This window comes from Pelodiscus sinensis, chromosome 8 (genome assembly GCF_052426305.1).
Source record: "Pelodiscus sinensis isolate ZL-2025 chromosome 8, ASM5242630v1, whole genome shotgun sequence".
NCBI lineage: Eukaryota > Metazoa > Chordata > Testudines > Trionychidae > Pelodiscus > Pelodiscus sinensis.
The window spans coordinates 32658599-32676229 of NC_143059.1; the positions used below are offsets into that span (position 1 = coordinate 32658599).

General features: G+C 45.5%; 1 protein-coding gene and 1 long non-coding RNA gene across 2 annotated transcripts in view; one reads left to right on the top strand and one right to left on the bottom strand.

Annotated features, from left to right (window-relative positions):
- Window positions 1-11674, bottom strand: DNAJC9 (DnaJ heat shock protein family (Hsp40) member C9). Its single transcript, XM_025189143.3, has 5 exons — window positions 11193-11674; window positions 10768-10908; window positions 7977-8231; window positions 6492-6578; window positions 1-666 (listed from the first exon to the last, which is right to left on the bottom strand). The coding sequence occupies exons 1-5, from the start codon at window positions 11370-11372 to the stop codon at window positions 547-549; spliced, it is 783 nt and encodes a 260-aa protein (XP_025044928.2). The 5' UTR covers window positions 11373-11674; the 3' UTR covers window positions 1-546.
- LOC112547282 (uncharacterized) overlaps window positions 11483-17631 on the top strand; it is a 23648-nt gene continuing 17499 nt past the window's right edge. The window contains exon 1 of the long non-coding RNA XR_016350171.1: window positions 11483-11615. This is a non-coding gene — a long non-coding RNA (uncharacterized LOC112547282). The remainder of the gene's footprint in view (window positions 11616-17631) is intronic.

Here is a 17631-nt window from a genome sequence, read left to right on the forward strand (position 1 = left end):
TACAATTCTGCAAAAACTTTTATTAAAGCTAGTTTTCAAAAATCTTTAATAAACCCACTAATACTTGAAAAACTCTTGCCCTGTTCAACAGAAGTGCAAAGACCATAAGAGCAACAGAGTAGTACCGGGAAAACTAGTAAGCATTTTCTGGTTCTGTTCATGAGATACTCAGATAAGAAGCCCCACGCACCCAACATTAAGACACTCAACCCCGTTAAATTACATTGGTTTGCCACCAGCAGTAGTCTCAGGTAGGTTTTGCTGTTTACACAATTCAATTTTTTGATAGATATAAATCCAAAATAGTAAGTTTACAACCCTTATCTGTGGCACAGTGGTAATTCAATAATCTATGTAACCATAATTAAAAATTGGGAGAACATTTTGGTGACACTATTTTAGATGTTCATTTTCATTGTACTTGCTATCATCTTCTCAGCCACAATGCATTGATGCACATGTCTTCTGAACTGGAAGGCTGCAGAGATTTACTAGAACTGGCATTCATTTATGGATTGACAAAGTCTAGAAAAAGTCAATAGGTAATTATTTCTTTGCCTTCTTGGGTGCTGTTTTCCTTCCTCCTTTCTTGGAATTGTTTCCATACTTTGCTTCCATTTGAGCCAGAAAGTCATCCATTTCTTTCTTTCTATCTTTATTTCTGCTCTATAAAATGAATGAGAAATCTGTTTATCAAAAAGTAATTGAGAGATCCAACTTCATTAGACTACTAAAAGATGTTGGGATGTACTAAAGAGAGAATATGGAAGATGTAATGTCATTATGTAAAAATCTATGGTCCACCTTAATCCACATCACCTCGTATCTAAAATAAGTAAGTAGAAAAGGCCAACACAAATATTAAGTAACTGAGAATGGGACCGTGGGTTCCTGACAGGAGGTAATGGAGATCAGAACTAGGTTCTAGAAAATAGATAATCTAGATATCTAATTTGTTTATACGGATACAGCATAAGAGGCTATCATAGGAGGCTCCCTCATCATTAACTAAATAGATACAATTAAAAAATAACCTGAACAGCAGCACATTTTTCCTCTACCCTCACAAACATGCCAGCAAGCGAAATTCAAATCAACATCCTCACATCCCTTCCAAAACGAACCATCCCTCCTGTAGCCACTTCAGTGTTCCCTAAACGCCTATTCAGACAGGCTTTGCTGCTGCATATGGACGAGATCAACACAGTCAAAGTAGATTCAGATCACCAGATTCAGATCAAAGCACAGAGAACAGATTAAGTGAATTCCAAGATCAAGAGTTCTTCATGCAGCACCCTTTGTAAGAAGCTTCCATCTACAAGTAAATTAAGCTGCCTCCAGTCTCAACAGTGACAGTATGGCAGAGGGAGCATTGCAATTCCTCAAACAAAGATCTCAGGTCATTTTATATCTTGCTTTTCAAAGGGCATCTATGCAAGCAGTTCTATTGACTGCACTGGACTAGTGGGTGCTTTAAACTCCACCTGGAAAACGTTAAGAAACCATTCAAGCTCTTGGAATATTGATGTCATGTGTTCACAGCAAGACTCTCCACTTAATCAAGATAATAATACATTCTTCAGAGCTTCAGATTTTAAATAAGTTTAAGGTGTAACCTCATGTAGAATACACTAAAGTTGTCCTACCTACAGAAGGCAGCAAAATAGATATCAGCATGGTCCACCTCAGAAAGAAGAGAGTGTAGCCCCATGCCAGATATTAAAAAGCCAACTTGGATGCAAATGCTCTTTTGTCCTTTAAAAACAGCTGAAAATCTAACTCACTCTTTTCATGTGTGAGCTGTGAGAATGTCCGACCTTCATTTATAATCACAGGAAGTTATAAAATATCTGCTAATTTCAAGCTGTTTCTTCCAAACTTCAGCTCTTTTCCCCTTATCCATGGCCTACTTGACAGCATGCTGTGGGATGGACAGGCTAGTATATAAAGCTTGATGTGATCAGTAGGAGAACACTTTAACATCTCCCTAGCAAGTGGCCATACCTACCCATTGAATAAAGAGTGACAGATTAGATTCTTGAGGTCTCTGTCCTGTTACCTGTTATCTTAGATGCCTATATACAAATGCGAGAAGTATGGGTAATAAGCAGGAAGAACTGAAAGTGCTAAAAAGTATGTACATTTATGACATTGTTGGCATCACAAAAACTTGGTGGGATAATACACAATTGGAATGTTTGTATGGAAGGGTACAGCTTGCTCAGGAAGGATAGACAGAGAAAAAAAAGAGAGATGTTGCCTTATATATTAAAAATGAACATGCTTGGAGTGAGGTAGAGATGGACATAGGAGATGGAAGTGTTGAGAGTCTCTGGGTTAGGCTAAAAGGGGTTAAAAACAAGGGTGATGTCATGCTAAGAGTCTACTACAGGCCATCTACTCAGGGAGAAGAAGTGGATGAGGCTTTTTTTAAACAACACACAAAATCATCTGAAGTGCAGGATTTGGTGGTGATGAGGGACTTCAACTATCCAGACATACGTTGGGAAACTAACACAGCGGGGCACAGACTATCCAATAAGTTCTTGGACTGCATTGGAAACAATTTTTTATTTCAGAAGGTTGAAAAAGCTACCAGGGGAGAAGCTGTTCTAGATTTGATCCTAACAAATAGGGAAGAACTGGTTGAGAATTTGAAAGTGGAAGGCAGCTTGGGTGAAAGTGATCATGAAATCATAAAGTTCACAATTCTAAGGAAGGATAGAAGGGAGAACAGCAAAATAGAGACAATGGATTTTAGGAAGGTGGATTCTGGTAAGCTCAGAAAGTGGATAGGTAAGGTCCTATGGGAATCAAGACTGAGGGGAAAAACAACTGAGGACAGTTGGCAGTTTTTCAAAGGGACATTATTAAGGGCCCAAAAGCAAGCTATTCCGTTGCATTGGAAAGATAGAAAATATGGCAAAAGACTGCCTTGGCTTAGCCACGAGATCTTGCATGATCTGAAAATAAAAAAGGAGTCATATAAAAAATGGAAAGTAGGGCAAATTACAAAGGATTAATATAGACAAAACACAGGAATGCAAGGGCAAGATTAGAAAGGCAAAGGCACAAAATGAGCTCAAACTAGCTACGGGAATAAAGGGAAACGAAGACTTTTTATAAATACATTAGAAGGAAGAGGAAGACCAAGGACAGGGTAGGCCCACTGGTCAGTGAGGAGGGAGAAACAGTAACAGGAAACTTGGAAATGGCAGAGATGCTTAATGACTTCTTTGTTTCGGTTTTCACTGAGAAGTCTGAAGGAATGCCTAACAGTGAATGCTAGTGGGAAAGGGGTAGGTTTAAAAGATAAAATAAAAAAAGAACAAGTTAAAAATCGCCTAGAAAAGTTAGATGCCTGCAAGTCACCAGGGCTTGATGAAATGCATCCTAGAATACTCAAGGAGCTAATAGAGGAGGTATCTGAGCCTCTAGCTATCATCTTTGAAAAATCATGGGAAACAGGAGATCTTCCAGGAGACTGGAAAAGAGCAAATATAGCACCCATCCATAAAAAGGGAAAGAAGAACAACCCAGGAAACTACAGACCAGTTAGTTTAACTTCTGTGCCAGGGAAGATAATGGAGCAAGTATTTAAGGAAATCATCTGTAAACACTTGGAAGGTGGCAAGGTGATAGGGAACAGCCAGCATGGATTTGTAAAGAACAAATCAGGTCAAACCAATCTGATAGCTTTCTTTGAGAGGATAACGAGTCTTGTGGATAAGGGAGAAGCAGTGGATGTGGTATACCTAGACTTTAGTAAGGCATTTGATATGGTCTTGCATGATATTCTTATCAATAAACTAGGCAAATTCAATTTAGATGGGGCTACTAAATGTGGGTGCATAACTGGCTGGATAACCGTACTCAGAGAGTAGTTATTAATGGTTCACAATCCTGCTGGAAAGGTATAGCAAGTGGGGTTCCGCAGGGGTCTGTTTTGGGACTGGCTCTCTTCATCAACGATTTATATATTGGCATAGAAAGTACGCTTATTAAGTTTGTAGATGATACCAAACTGGGAGGGGTTGCGACTGCTCTGGAGGTTAGGGTCATAATTCAAAATGATCTGGACAAATTGGACAAATGGTCTGAGGTAAATAGGATGAGGTTTAATAAAGACAAATGCAAAGTGTTCCACTTAGGAAGGAACAATCAGTTTCACACATACAGAATGGGAAGCGACTGTCTAGGAAGAAGTACGGCAGAAAGGTTTCTAGGGGTTATAGTGGACCACAAGCTGAATAGGAGTCAGCAGTGGGATGCTATTGCAAAAAAAGCAAACATGATTCTGGGATGCATTAACAGGTGTGTTGTGAGCAAGACACGAGAAGTCATTCTTCCGCTCTACTCTGCGCTGGGTAGGCCTCAGTTGGAGTATTGTGTACAGTTCTGGGCACCACATCTCAAGAAAGATGTAGAGAAATTGAAGAGGGTCCAGAGAAGAGCAACGAGAATGATTAAAGGTCTAGAGAACATGACCTATGAAGGAAGACTGAAATAACTGGGTTTGTTTAGTTTAGAAGAGAGAAGATTGAGAGGGGACAGGATAGCAGTTTTCAGGTATCTAAAAGGGTGTCATAAGGAGGAGGCAGAAAACTAATTAATCTTGGCCTCTGAGGATAGAACAAGAAGCAATGGGTTTAAACTGCAGCAAGGGAGGTTTAGGTTGGACATTAGGAGAAAGTTCCTGTCAGGGTAGTCAAACACTGGAATAAACTGCCCAGGGAGGTTGTAGAATCTCCATCTCTGGAGATATTGAAGAGTAGGTTAGATAAATATCTATCAGGGATTGTCTAGACAGGATTTGGTCCTGTCATGAGGGCAGGGGACTGGATTCGATGACCACTTGAGGTCCCTTCCAGTCCTAGTATTCTATGATTCTACCATAAGGCAGACCATGCCACGTCTGGAATAATTCAAGAACAAAGCCAATGAAGAATATTCCTGTCTACTCCCAACAGAGCCTACTAACACATCAATGATTCCTTTATTGTGGTATGGTATGTATTTAGCGCAGCAATCCTAGGTTCCTAATACAGGCAGTCCCCGGGTTCCGTACAAGATAGGGACTGTAGGTTTGTTCTTAAGTTGAATCTGTATGTAAGTCGGAACTGGCATCCAGATTCAGCCGCTGCTGAAACTGACCAGCGGCTGACTACAGGAAGCCCAAGGCAGAGTTGCTCTGCCCTGGGCTTCCTGGAATCAGCCGCTGATCAATTTCAACAGGCTGAATCTGGATGCCAGTTCTTACATACAGATTCAACTTAAGAACCCCAGGCGTCCCCAAGTCAGCTGCTGCTGAAACTGATCAGCGGCTGATTCCAGGAAGCCCGGGGCAGAGCAACTCTGCCTTGGGCTTCCTGTAGTCAGCCGCTGATCAGTTTCAGCAGCGGCTGACTTGGGGACGCCTGGGGCAGAGCAGCTTGGGTGCTACTGGACCAACCCAGCAGCACCCAAGCTGCTCTGCCCCAGACGTCCTGATTCAGCCGCTGCTGAAACTGACCAGCAGTGGCTGAATCAGGACGCCTGGGGCAGAGCAGCTGGGGTGCTGCTGGGTTGGTCCAGTAGCGCCCAGAGCAGTGCTACGGGACCAACCGGCAGCGCCCCAGCTGCTGTACCACAGGCGTCCGGAGCAAAGCCGCGGAGCACGGGGGCAGCGGGACAGCCCAGACACGCCGTGGCTGTCCTGCTGCCCGCGTGCTGCGCAGCTTTGCTCCCCGTCTCCCTGGTCTGCTGATCTTCAGCAGACCAGGGAGACGAGGAGCAAAGCGGAGCAAAGCCGCGGAGCACGTCGGCAGCGGGACAGCCGCGGCGTGTCTGGGCTGCCCGCTGCGCGCGTGCTCCGCGGCTTTGCTCCGCTTTGCTTCCCGTCTCCCTGCTCTGTTGGTCTCCAGCAGACCAGGGAGACGGGGAGCCAAGCCACGGAACACGCCGGCAGCGGGACAGCCACGGTGCGTCTGGGCTGTCCGCTGCCCGCGTGCTCCCCGTCTCCCTGGTCTGGGGAGACGTGGAGCAAAGCCGCGGAGCACGCGGGCAGCGGACAGCCCAGGTGCGCTGCGGCTGTCCCGCTGCCGGCGTCCTCAGAGGCTTTGCTTCCCGTCTCCCTGGTCTGCTGGTCTCCAGCAGAGACGGGCAGCAAACCCCGTTCATTACTGCGGGACTGCCTGTATAAGCTTTCATGGTTTATTTGGGACCAGAATAAACGTAACTACAGTGAACCAGTTTATTTTAGTGTAAGAGAATTTATTATATAAAATACTGCATCATACTCAGTGTTAATCAGCCTTCTAAAGGCTAAATGAAAAGCATGAAATTCAGCAGTAGGGCTTATTATAATCGCCAGTAAATATTTTTCCAATAGGTAATGCAGTTCTGAGGACATCTGCAAGCATATTAGCCTACTGACTTTTGGGCACAAAAAGGTAACTCTCTAAAGTCAAAGATATAAAAATAATTTATCTACAGAGATTCTCAAATCTTACTTCAATTAGTGCTTTCAAGTCATCTTCCCCTTCACCAAGGCCAAGTTCCTCCCTGGTCTTTTCTGCCTCTTTAGCTTCTTCTTGAGCCTGAAATAGTAACTAGCTACTTAGATGAAAACAAACAGCACATTATTTGATCTAAGTTTTATTACAACAGTCACTGAATACTACCTTTTGTGTTTAAATACACTTGACCCTTTAATTCAACAACTCTAGGAAAAAGGGCATGTTAGGTTAAAGATTTTGCTGGACCAGAGAAGAAGTAAGGGGAAGGATATAGGACACTTCACCTGGCATTCTGTCCCCCTCACCGCTCCCAGGCTCTTCCCCTTGCTGCTATGCAAGTAGTAGAGAAAAGCCTCTGCCAGAGCACGTAACTGCACTTTTGCTCCCTCTGTCCCCCCAAGCTGGGGGAATGGGAGCAGCAATGCACAAAGCCACTTCCGTCTCCACCTACCAGCATCCATACCACAGGTGTTCCTGAATTAGGGACACCCAGAGTATGGAGATTATAGTGTAAAGCTATAGGAGCAAAACAGAAAGAAAAAAAAGGTAGAAACTTGGAAAAAGTTATTTGTTCAAGGTTGTTTGGCCTTAAAGTTTTATCTGCATTAAACAAATGTCCAATTCTGGCTGTGCTATTAGGAAATTCTACCATGTTTTTGCTTCCTCTTAACTGAATTTTAACAATATTTACTATTCTTCTATTAATATAATTGCTGCATGCACCATCTGGTGTAAAGAATAAATATATGGTATGATTTCAGAAGGAAGTTTTTTGGCCTAAGATAGTCCCTTTAGATTTGAGTCAAGCGACACCGATCTGCTCCAATATTTTGAATATTAATAAGCTGTTAGCAAAGTGTGTATGGTATTCAAACAGATGACATGCAAGTAGAAAAAATATGTACATGCCTATTATTGCACTGAAGCCAAGAAGTAAACTGACTGCCATTAAGGATATGGCATTTGAAAAACTAAAGCTATGTATACACTTCAGGCCTTACAGCAGCACAGCTGTACTGTTGCAGGTGTGCTGCTATATGATCTCCTGTGTAGCCACACTGTGTTGGTGGGAGAGAGCTCTCTCATTGTCTTAATTAAACTGCCCCAACAAGCGGCAATAACTACTGGCAGAAGAGCATCTCCTGCCAACAGTGCTGTCTACACCAGTGCTTTTGTTGATGAAATTTATGTCAGTCAGGATTTTTTCTTCCAACAAAAATTCTGCCAACAAAAATGCTAGTGTAGACAAAGCCTTTGTTATTGCTGAAGAGACAAAAACACGAAGTGTGTAGACTCAGATTCAAACTTCAAGTCCATTAACTCATTAATGGTGTGTCAGTCCTGTTTTTATAAATCACACCCCGAGAATTTGTAAGTAAAATGATTCACAGTTTAAATGGATTTGAAAAGAACACTTCCTGACAAGTGTAAACATTCAACAGTTTTCCCCTTTGAGCCTTTGCAGGTGCAGTAACATACCCTCCTTTTTCTTGCATTCATTTTTTGCTTAGACTCTTTTACAAAGACTTTGTAAGATGGAACTTCTCCAGATTCAATGGCTTGTTGTATGATCTTCCTTATTCTTGGTTCATCTGCATAATCAACACACAGTACAGATTCCATAATTTTGTCCATGTCTCCCTTGAAATCTTTATATGCTGCTTTAACATCAGCTAGCTCTTCTTCTGAACCTTTATACTTCTTTTCAAAGTCTTGAATATCTTTTATGGTGATCTGAAATTTCAAAACATGAATTATAATTTACCAGTGAAGACAAATTCTCAAAGTCAGATTCGAAAAAAACCCTGACACATTCATGTTTTCCAGTCCAAAATTTGATGTTAAAATTATTCTAAAAAGGTTTAGTCATCTATGGCTGAAGTTCTTCAGGAAGGACTCTATTTCAACTCATGGGACAATTTGAAAAGCAGTACTGTCATCTGAGAAAAGTTGGACACTGAGTCCCAATTAAACAATGTCTGAAATACTGCTCTAAGAAATCGAGTATCCTACTAACTAATGCATAATGTTTTGTAAACGTACAAATAAGGTCCCAAGTAACAGCTCTGCAAATTTCTACAATGGGAATATGCTGAAGGCAAGCCAAGGAGGCCCTCACTGCTCTTGTGAAATGTGATTTAATCCTTACAAGGACTGGTACTAAGACTAATTTGTAGCTCTCTTCAATACATAACCTAACCTATTCACACAATATTTGAGAAGTGCTTGCCTGCTCTTTATTATTTTGTGCATAAGAAATAAGACTTAGTGCCTTTCTAAATCTCTTGGGTTTATTTGGGTAAAAAGAAAAAAACCTTTTAACATCTAGCTTGTGAAGTTCTGCTCTGTCTGAATGAGCATGAGAAACTGCTCAGGCTAAAAAGGTAGAGTGAGGATAGCGAACCATTCTGGTCTTGTGGAAAAACTGAAGGGCTGACCAGCCAATAGGACTTGAAGATCACTGGAAGGGGAATATGGCTATAATGAATCCTGTTTTGGTTGACAAGGTGAAACAGTGAATAATCAATAAAAGGCTCAAAAGGAGCCTAAAAAAAGTGTAAGAACTGTTAAGGCCCCACAATGGAGTTGCATCTCTGGAATAAGACCTTACATAAGTCTCTTTACTGTGTCCGAGTTAGCGATACAAGTGTGTACCCATTTAAACAGTTAACCAATAAGCTTCAGTTTATCCATTTCTGTTACGGTTACACACCAGCTCCTGGGGAGCTAGCTTCTGCCCCAGGCTGCAGGCTCCTTATCAAAACCTGCAGCACGGGGCAGCAACCAGCTCCCTGTGAGCAGGGCCAGCAGCTGGTGCACTTAAGCTGATTCCCACCAACTCTGGCTCCCAGCCCTGTTCTCGGGGAGCCAGCTGTCACCCTGTGCTGTAGACTCTGCAGTATAAAGCTTATCCTGCAGAGCCCACAGTGTGTAACCACTAAGATTTTTAATCGTTATATTAACAGCTGTTTTTTGCCATCCCTAGTCTCAGTAAACACAGTCTTACCCCCTTCCTGCCTCTGTTACAGAGGCAGCAAGGGGAAGGAGAAGCAAGTAATGATTCGACTAGTTGCTTACATACAGTAAAACTCCGATGGTCCGGCATCCCTGATGGTCCGGCACCATCAGGAACCCGGAAGTGCTCCGAGCAGCCGGACCATTGGAGCTGCTCTGCCCCCAGCTTCCCCAATTCAGCCACTGCTAAAACTGACCAGCGGCTGACTCCAGGAAGCCCGAGGTAGAGCAGCTCTGCTCTGGCTTCCTGGAATCAGCCGCTGATCAGTTTCAGCAGTGGCTGACTTGGGTACACCTGGGGCAGAGCAGCTGGGGTGCTGCCAGGTTGGTCCCCACAGCACCGAGATGTGGCGCTGCGGGGACCACCCCCGCAGCGCCCCAGCTGCTCTGTCCCAGGCATGCCGATTCAGCTGCTGTTGAAACTGACCAGCGGCTGACTTGGGGGACACCTGGGGCGGAGCAACTGGGGTGCTGCTGGGTTGGTTCAGTAGCGCCGAGGGGCGGTGCTGCGGGACCAACCCGGCAGCACCCCAGCTGCTCTGCCCCAGGCATCCCCAAGAGCAGCTGGGGTGCTGCCGGGTTGGTCTCGCCGCGCCAAGGGTCGGCGCTACCAGACGAACCCGGCAGCACTCCAGCTGCTCTGCTGCAGGCGTCCCGGATTCAGCCGCTGCTGAAACTGACCAGCAGCAGCTGAATCAGGGACACCTGGGGCAGAGCCAGACTATCGGAAGGGGGGGCTATGAGGAGTCTGGGACCAGACCCCTCATAGCCACCCCTTCCGATAGTCTGGCATATCTGATAATCTGGCACCCCCTGGGTCCTAAAGGTGCCGGATTATCGGAAATATACTATACTACTCTGAGTTACAACAGAATTCTTTCCCAGGTGTCTGCCTGGTAAGTCTTGCCCACATGCTCTGGGGCAGTGAGGGGCTAGGGTTGCCAACTCTCCTGGACTAGATGGGCTGAATGTCATTGCCACAAATGGTGTGCAGTTGGTCTGGGCTAGAAGAGTTGGAAAACAACAGAATTAGCAACTGCCTAGGACAGTACAACACAGATACAATAGATAGCTGGAAAGAAGAAGTTCTCTTACTAACCAAGGCAGCAGCATTTTAGAGCAAGCATCCATCATTATCTATCAATTATCGACACATCCACACTCCTAGGAGAACTAGATATGGGACCCCCTCCCCAAAAGTAGCAATACTAAGACCCCCCCTAGGTCACTAGCCCTTGGCTCTGGGAGCACCTACCTTCTTGAAGAGCAATCTCCAGTATTCCTCCCAGTTGCGGTCCAGGCTCAGCGCATCTGACTCCTCATCTACCACCCCCTGCTCGTCATACAGCGCCCGCTGCGCCTGGTCACTCAGCACCGCGTAGGCCTTGCCTAGGAGCTGAGCAAACAACTGTCACTCTCCGCGGCGCCTGGTCCCGAGCAGCGGCCCGGCCCCACGTCTTGTGCTCAGTCTCCCTGCCCCACGGAAGCAGCCCAGGCAGCGCGGGATGCAGGCTCGCAAGCAGCTGTGGCCCGCGGGCCAGGACAATGGCCCAAAGCCGCTACCTCACGGCAACGGGGCAGCCAATAGCGTCTCCCCACAGAGCCCTCCCCCCGGGGGGCGGCAGCCAGGGGTGCCGGTCTGGGGGCGCGTCTTTGCCCCCTTCACCCTCACGGGCTCACCTGGAAGTGCCGCGTCGCCTCCTCCTTGCGGCCCGGGGCCGCGCGGTCGGGATGGACCCGCAGCGAGACCCGGTGGTAGCCGCGGCGGATCTCGTCCCCCGAGGCCTCCCGCCTGACGCCCAGCACTTGGTAGAGGTCGGCGGCGCCGAACGCCGCCTCGCACTGCTCCAGCAGCCCCATCCCTTCGCGCGTCGCGGGCCCGGTTTGGCGCGCGCGCGTTACGTTGGGGACGCGCGCTGATTTACGGCTGGGGCTAGAACCGCCGCAAAGACGCGCAGCTGAGGCGGGGAGAGCAACTGAATTCCGCAGCCCTTAACCGGCGCCGCTACGGCCCAGTCCCCACGGGGTCTCCGGCTGGCCGCCGGCAGAGGCTGCTCGCCCCTGGGACTTCCCGTCCCGCGCGAGACGCCCGCCCAGACCACTGTGAGCTCGCATTGGGGCCGCTGCCTGACGCGCGCTGCTCCGAGGCTGGTACTGCGCATGCTCGGTACTCGCTGCGGAGCCAGGGTGCAGTTCTCACTCGGTCCCTAGCTAGGACTAGTGCTAGAGATGGAGCCGTGTTAGTCTGGTCGAGCTGAAACAAATGCTAATGGAAACCTCGCCATGAATGACATTTACACCCAGGTCAGGTGCGAGTGCTGCAATCAGGGAGAATTTGTTACTGCAGATTATGAAACGGGTGAAACATTAACTTTCCCATGTTTATTTAAAATGAGGGTTGATAAATTAAGTACAATTTAATTCTCCCTATTGGTCAGCAAGTAGCTCCTGGGCTCCTCACTCCCATGACTGTCCAGTTCATTTATCTTGCCAGAGATGTTGGCTCCTGTGACAGACCCCCACATCTGGGTACCGGAGAGGGCGTCTGCTCAGGGCGAATTGCTCAAAACCAGGGCTCCTTACAGCCCCCGACTGGCAACCTTTCCTAAATAGGCCACAAACCAGACACACGAGAATTTCAGCTGCCAATCCTGCCAGCCAGAAGAATCATGAGCAAAACCCCTTAGACACTCCAGTTCTCTGTACAACAGGCAGAACAGAGCCCATTGCTCTGAGAGAACATTCACAGTATAAGCACAGTCCATATTCATAACTCCACATAAAGATATCACAAGTACATGAATAGCATACATAGAATCAGTAGAACACATGCTTTCATTTGACACCTCACATGGCCCCCTTTGTAAGAGACTTTGGGGAAAACACCTTACCCTCCCACCCCACCCCCCGTGGGCACAGCAGTGATCTGCTACCCTTAAAATCCAATGTGACAGCTCCCAACATCTGTGCCACAGCAGAACTCTAACTTCACAGGCTACAAGATAGCCAGGGACTGTTAGAATTGACACTACGACTGACTATATAGGAATCTCTCACCTGGTGCAGAGAAGCAGCTGGCCTTTTGGTGGGTTAGGCAAGTTGTTGAGGCAGAGATCCTAAACAGGCAGGGATACTCACTGCTGACATGCAGCTACCCATCTGGTGGAGCTGTGTAATAGCAGCACTTCACCGTTGTTCAGTGGGTTTCAGGAAGAACTGTTGGTGGATGCTGACCTCAGTTCCCTGATGTGATGCTAAAGGGGTTGATATTCTATCCTTAGATTCATAGAATCATAGGACTGGAAGGGACCTCGAGAGGTCATTGAGTCCAGCCCCCCGCCCTCAAGGCAGGACCAAGCTCCGTCTACACCATCCCTGACAGATGTCTATCTAACCTGTTCTTAAATATCTCCAGAGAGGGAGATTCCACCACCTCTCTTGGCAATTTATTCCAATATTTGACCACCCTGACAGTTAGGAATTTTTTCCTAATGTCCAATCTAAACCTCCCTTGCTGCACTTTAAGCCCATTACTCCTTGTCCTGTCCTCAGTAACCAAGAGGAACAAATTTTCTCCTTCCTCCTTGACACCCTTTTAGATATTTGAAAACCGCTATCATGTCCCCCCTTAATCTTCTTTTTTCCAAACTAAACAAGCCCAGTTCATGAAGCCTGGCTTCATAGGTCATGTTCTCTAAACCTTTAATCATTCTTGTCGCTCTTCTCTGTACCCTTTCCAATTTCTTCACATCTTTCTTGAAATGTGGCGCCCAGAACTGGACACAGTACTCCAGCTGAGGTCTAACTAGTGCAGAGTAGAGCGGCAGAATGACTTCACGAGTTTTGCTTACAACACACCTGTTGATACAACCTAGAATCATATTTGCTTTTTTTGCAACAGCATCACACTGTTGACTCATATTCAACTTGTGGTCCACTATGACCCCTAGATCCCTTTCCGCCATGCTCATTCCTAGACAGTCGCTTCCCATCTTGTATGTATGGAACTGATTGTTCCTTCCTAAGTGGAGCACTTTGCATTTCTCTTTATTAAACCTCATCCTGTTTACCTCTGACCATTTCTCTAACTTGCTAAGGTCATTTTGAATTATGTCCCTATCCTCCAAAGAAGTTGCAACCCCACCCAGTTTGGTATCATCTGCAAACTTAATAAGCGTACTCTCTATCCCAATATCTACATCATTGATGAAGATATTGAACAGTACGGGTCCCAAAACAGACCCTCGCGGAACTCCACTTGTTATCCCTTTCCAGCAGGATTTAGCACCGTTAACAACAACTCTCTGACTACGGTTATCCAGCCAATTATGCACCCACCTTATCGTGGCCCTATCTAAGTTATATTTGCCTAGTTTATCAATAAGAATATCATGCGAGACCGTATCAAATGCCTTTAAAGTCTAGGTATATGACATCCACCGCTTCTCCGTTATCCACAAGGCTCGTTATTCTATCAAAGAAAGCTATCAGATTAGTTTGGCATGACTTATTCTTCACAAACCCATGCTGGCTATTCCCTATCACTTTATTACCTTCCAAGTGTTTGCATATGATTTCCTTAATTACCCGCTCCATTATCTTCCCTGGGACAGACGTTAAACTGACCGGTCTGTAGTTTCCTGGGTTGTTCTTATTCCCCTTTTTATAGGTGGGCACAATATTTGCCCTTTTCCAATCTTCTGGAATCTCCCCTGTCTGCCATGATTTTTCAAAGATCATAGCTAAAGGCTCAGATACCTTCTCTATCAGCTCCTTGAGTATCCTGGGATGCATTTCATCAGGACCTGGTGACTTGCTGACATCTAACTTTCCTAAGTGATTTTTAACTTGTTCTTTGTGTATCCTATCTTCTAAACTTACCCTCTCTCTGCTTGTATTCACTACGTTAGGCACACCTCCAGACTTCTCGGTGAAGACCGAAACAAAGAAGTCATTGAGCATCTCTGCCATTTCCAAGTTTCCTGTTACTGCTTCTCCCTCCTCACTAAGCAGTGGGCCTACCCTGTCCTTGGTCTTCCTCTTGCTTTTAATGTATTTATAAAAGGTCTTCTTGTTTCCCTTTATGCCTGTAGCTAGTTTGATCTCATTTTGTGCCTTTGCCTTTCTAATCTCGCCCCTGCATTCCCGTGTTGCTTGCCTATATTCATCCTTTGTTATTTGTCCTAGTTTTCATTTTTTATATGACTCCTTTTTTATTTTGAGATCATGCAAGATCTCCTTGTTAAGCCAAGCTGGTCTTTTGCCATATTTTCTATCTTTCCTACGCAGCGGAATTGTTTGCTTTTGGGCCCTTAACAACGTCCCTTTGAAATACTTCCAACTCTCCTCAGTTGTTTTTCCCTTCAGTCTTGCTTCCCATGGGACCTTACCTACAAGTTCTCTGAGCTTCTCAAAATCTTAGCTGGGGAGGTGTTTAGTTAGAGCAGGCAGTGACTTCAGATCAACTGACTGACCTGGGCCTCCTTGTCCTCCCTGAAAGCTGGCCAAGCCTGCTCTATTCCTGCATCAGTCCAGGGCTTGTGCTTTGTCCCTCTGTCTATGCCTTGCACCCAGGCATGGATCAAACTATGGGTAGACCCTTGGGTCTGCTCCTTGCACATCCTTGCCTGTGTGGAGGGATCACACTTTACTATGTACTTTAGGGGGCACCCGGGGCGGATGCAAGTGGGGAGTCAGGCCCAGTTAGAGCTTTCTTAACTTCCCTTACTTCGATGGGCCTGGAAGCCAGAGCAGGTGCTCCAAGCCTCACAGCTGCATGGGCTCCCCACTGCATGATGGAGGAGGGAGGGGCTGCATTTGAGCTGTGGACCAACTGGGAGGTTGCTGTGGACCACTAGTGGTCTGCGGACTGCACTTTGAGAACCACTGTCCAAGAAAAAAAAATGTTCAAATTAGAGTCCAAAAACCTGTGAATGCAGAAAAGGCAATTTACATAAACATAATGTGTATATTCAAGGTAGCTAAGGAAGCTATTTGAGACTTATTCTTAAATGTGCAAGTATGTTAAAGAATTATGAGCTATATACAAGCACAAATCTTTTGAATTCCAATTCCTACAATGATGAAGGGCCAGATTTGATTATGAATTTTTGTAAATCTCTTGATTTTATAGATGTACTTTGTTAATATTTTGGGCATTTAAAGAAACATTGCAGCAAAAACATTATATATGTATGTATGTTTAGAAACAAAACAGAATTTAACAAAATCAAAGGTGTAAAACTTGGGCTATTCAGAAAAAAAAAATCACACTTTCCCTATGAATGAAATAAGTCTATACAGAACATTGCCAGACCCAATCATGAAAATAAATCCATAGGTAAGGCCAAAAGGAACCATTGTGATAATTTAGCCTGACCTCCTACACAACACAGGCCATAGGATATCCCTTTTTGAAATGCAGCATATCCAGTGATGGAAAATCCACCACAATCCTTGGTAAATTATTCCAATGGTTAATTGTCCCATTTAAAAAGTTAACCCCCTACTTCTATTCTGAATGGCTGTGTCTAGACTGCACCCCTTTTGTGGAAAAGGGATGCAGATTAGACACAGCGCAATTGCAAATGAAGCGGGGATTTAAATCTTCCCCGCTTCATTTGCATGAACATGGCTGCCGCTTTTTTCCGGCTCGGGGCTTTGCCGGCAAAAAGCGCCAGTCTAGATGGGGATCTTTCGGAAAATAAAGCCTTTTCCGAAAGATCCCTTATTCCTGATTTTAAGCTATGTTTATTCAAATGAAGCGGGGAAGATTTAAATCCCTGCTTCATTTGCAATTGCGCTGTGTCTAATCTGCATCCCTTTTATGGAAAAGGGGTGCAATCTAGACACAGCCAATTTGTATAGATTTCCCTTAATTAAACTTTTGTCTACTTGATTGAAGAACCCTATCAAATTTCTGTTCCCCACATTGATACTTACAGAATGATGAAGTCACCTCTCTGTTCTTTGTGATAAGCTAAACTGACTTAACATGAATTTGTTATAAGGCATTCTTATATAAGGAAGTTACTCACCCTGTGCAGTAACAACTGTTCTTCGAGGTGTGTCCCCCCATGGGTGCTCCACTGTTGGTGATGGGTGATCCCCGGAGCTGCAGTTTGGAGCTTTTTCCTAGTAGTTGACAGTTGGGTGCACACACGCAGGAGGTGCCTTGTGCCATTGATGGTTTGGCACCTCTCATGACAGCCTCCCCTCCAGTTCTTCGTCTACGCCTTATTTACCATGACTCCAAGTACAGGGGAGGAAGGGAGGGTCGTGGAGCACCTATGGGGAGGACACATCTTAAAGAACAGTCATTACTGTGCAGGATGAATAACTTCCTTTTCTTCTTTGGGTGATGTCCCCGTGGGTGTGCCATTGTTGGTGACTACAGAGCAGTATTCCGTGAGGATGGTGTAACTCAAGAGTTACTGCTTAGCAGTGGAAAATAGCGCTGCTGTAGCCACTGCTGTATCAGTTGTTAGTTGAGGCATAATAGCGTAATGTCTAGCAAAGGAATGGTCGGATGACCATGTGGCCGCCTGGTATATGTCTTTGAAAGGCACACTATTCAGGAAGGCGCTGGATGTTGCAGTGGCATGAGTGTAATGTGCTCTAGGTTGAGCTGGTAACTGTTTATTCCAAAGAGAGTAGCAATGTAGTATTCAGGCTACTATCAACTTGGAAATAAGCTGCGTTGAAATTGGAATGCCCTTGAAGTGGTTCACAAGGGACAAGAAGAGACATGGAGATTCACGGAACTGTTATGTTCTGTCAATGTAAAATGCTAGAGCCCGTCGAAGTTGTGAAGCGTTGCGTCTCTATGGGATGCATGAGGCTTCAGGTAGAACATAGGCAGGACTATGGACTCATTAATATGGAAGGAGATGCTGACTTTGGGCACAAATGATGGGTGTAGTCTTAAAGTAACTTTGTCCTTAGGGAATATAGTGTATGGTGGGCTTGCCATGAGGGCCCCTCTATCTCACTAACCCTCCTACCAGAGGTAATGGCCACTAAGAACAGCACCTTCATAGTCAGGAGTGGGAGTGGACAGGTGGCCATAGGTTCGAAGGAAGACCTCACGAGGCAGTCCAGGACTAGATTTAGACAAGAA

What these genes read in the sequence shown, in the direction of transcription:
- DNAJC9 (XM_025189143.3), bottom strand. Translation starts at nt 11,372, where the DNA reads ATGGGGCTGCTGGAGCAGTGCGAGGCGGCGTTCGGCGCCGCCGACCTC. An exon ending in AGGCGACGCGGCACTTCCAG is followed by an intron (nt 10,909 to 11,192) that starts GTGAGCCCGTGA and finishes TTGTTTGCTCAG; the next exon opens with CTCCTAGGCAAGGCCTACGC. An exon ending in GGAGATTGCTCTTCAAGAAG is followed by an intron (nt 8,232 to 10,767) that starts GTAGGTGCTCCC and finishes TTGAAATTTCAG; the next exon opens with ATCACCATAAAAGATATTCA.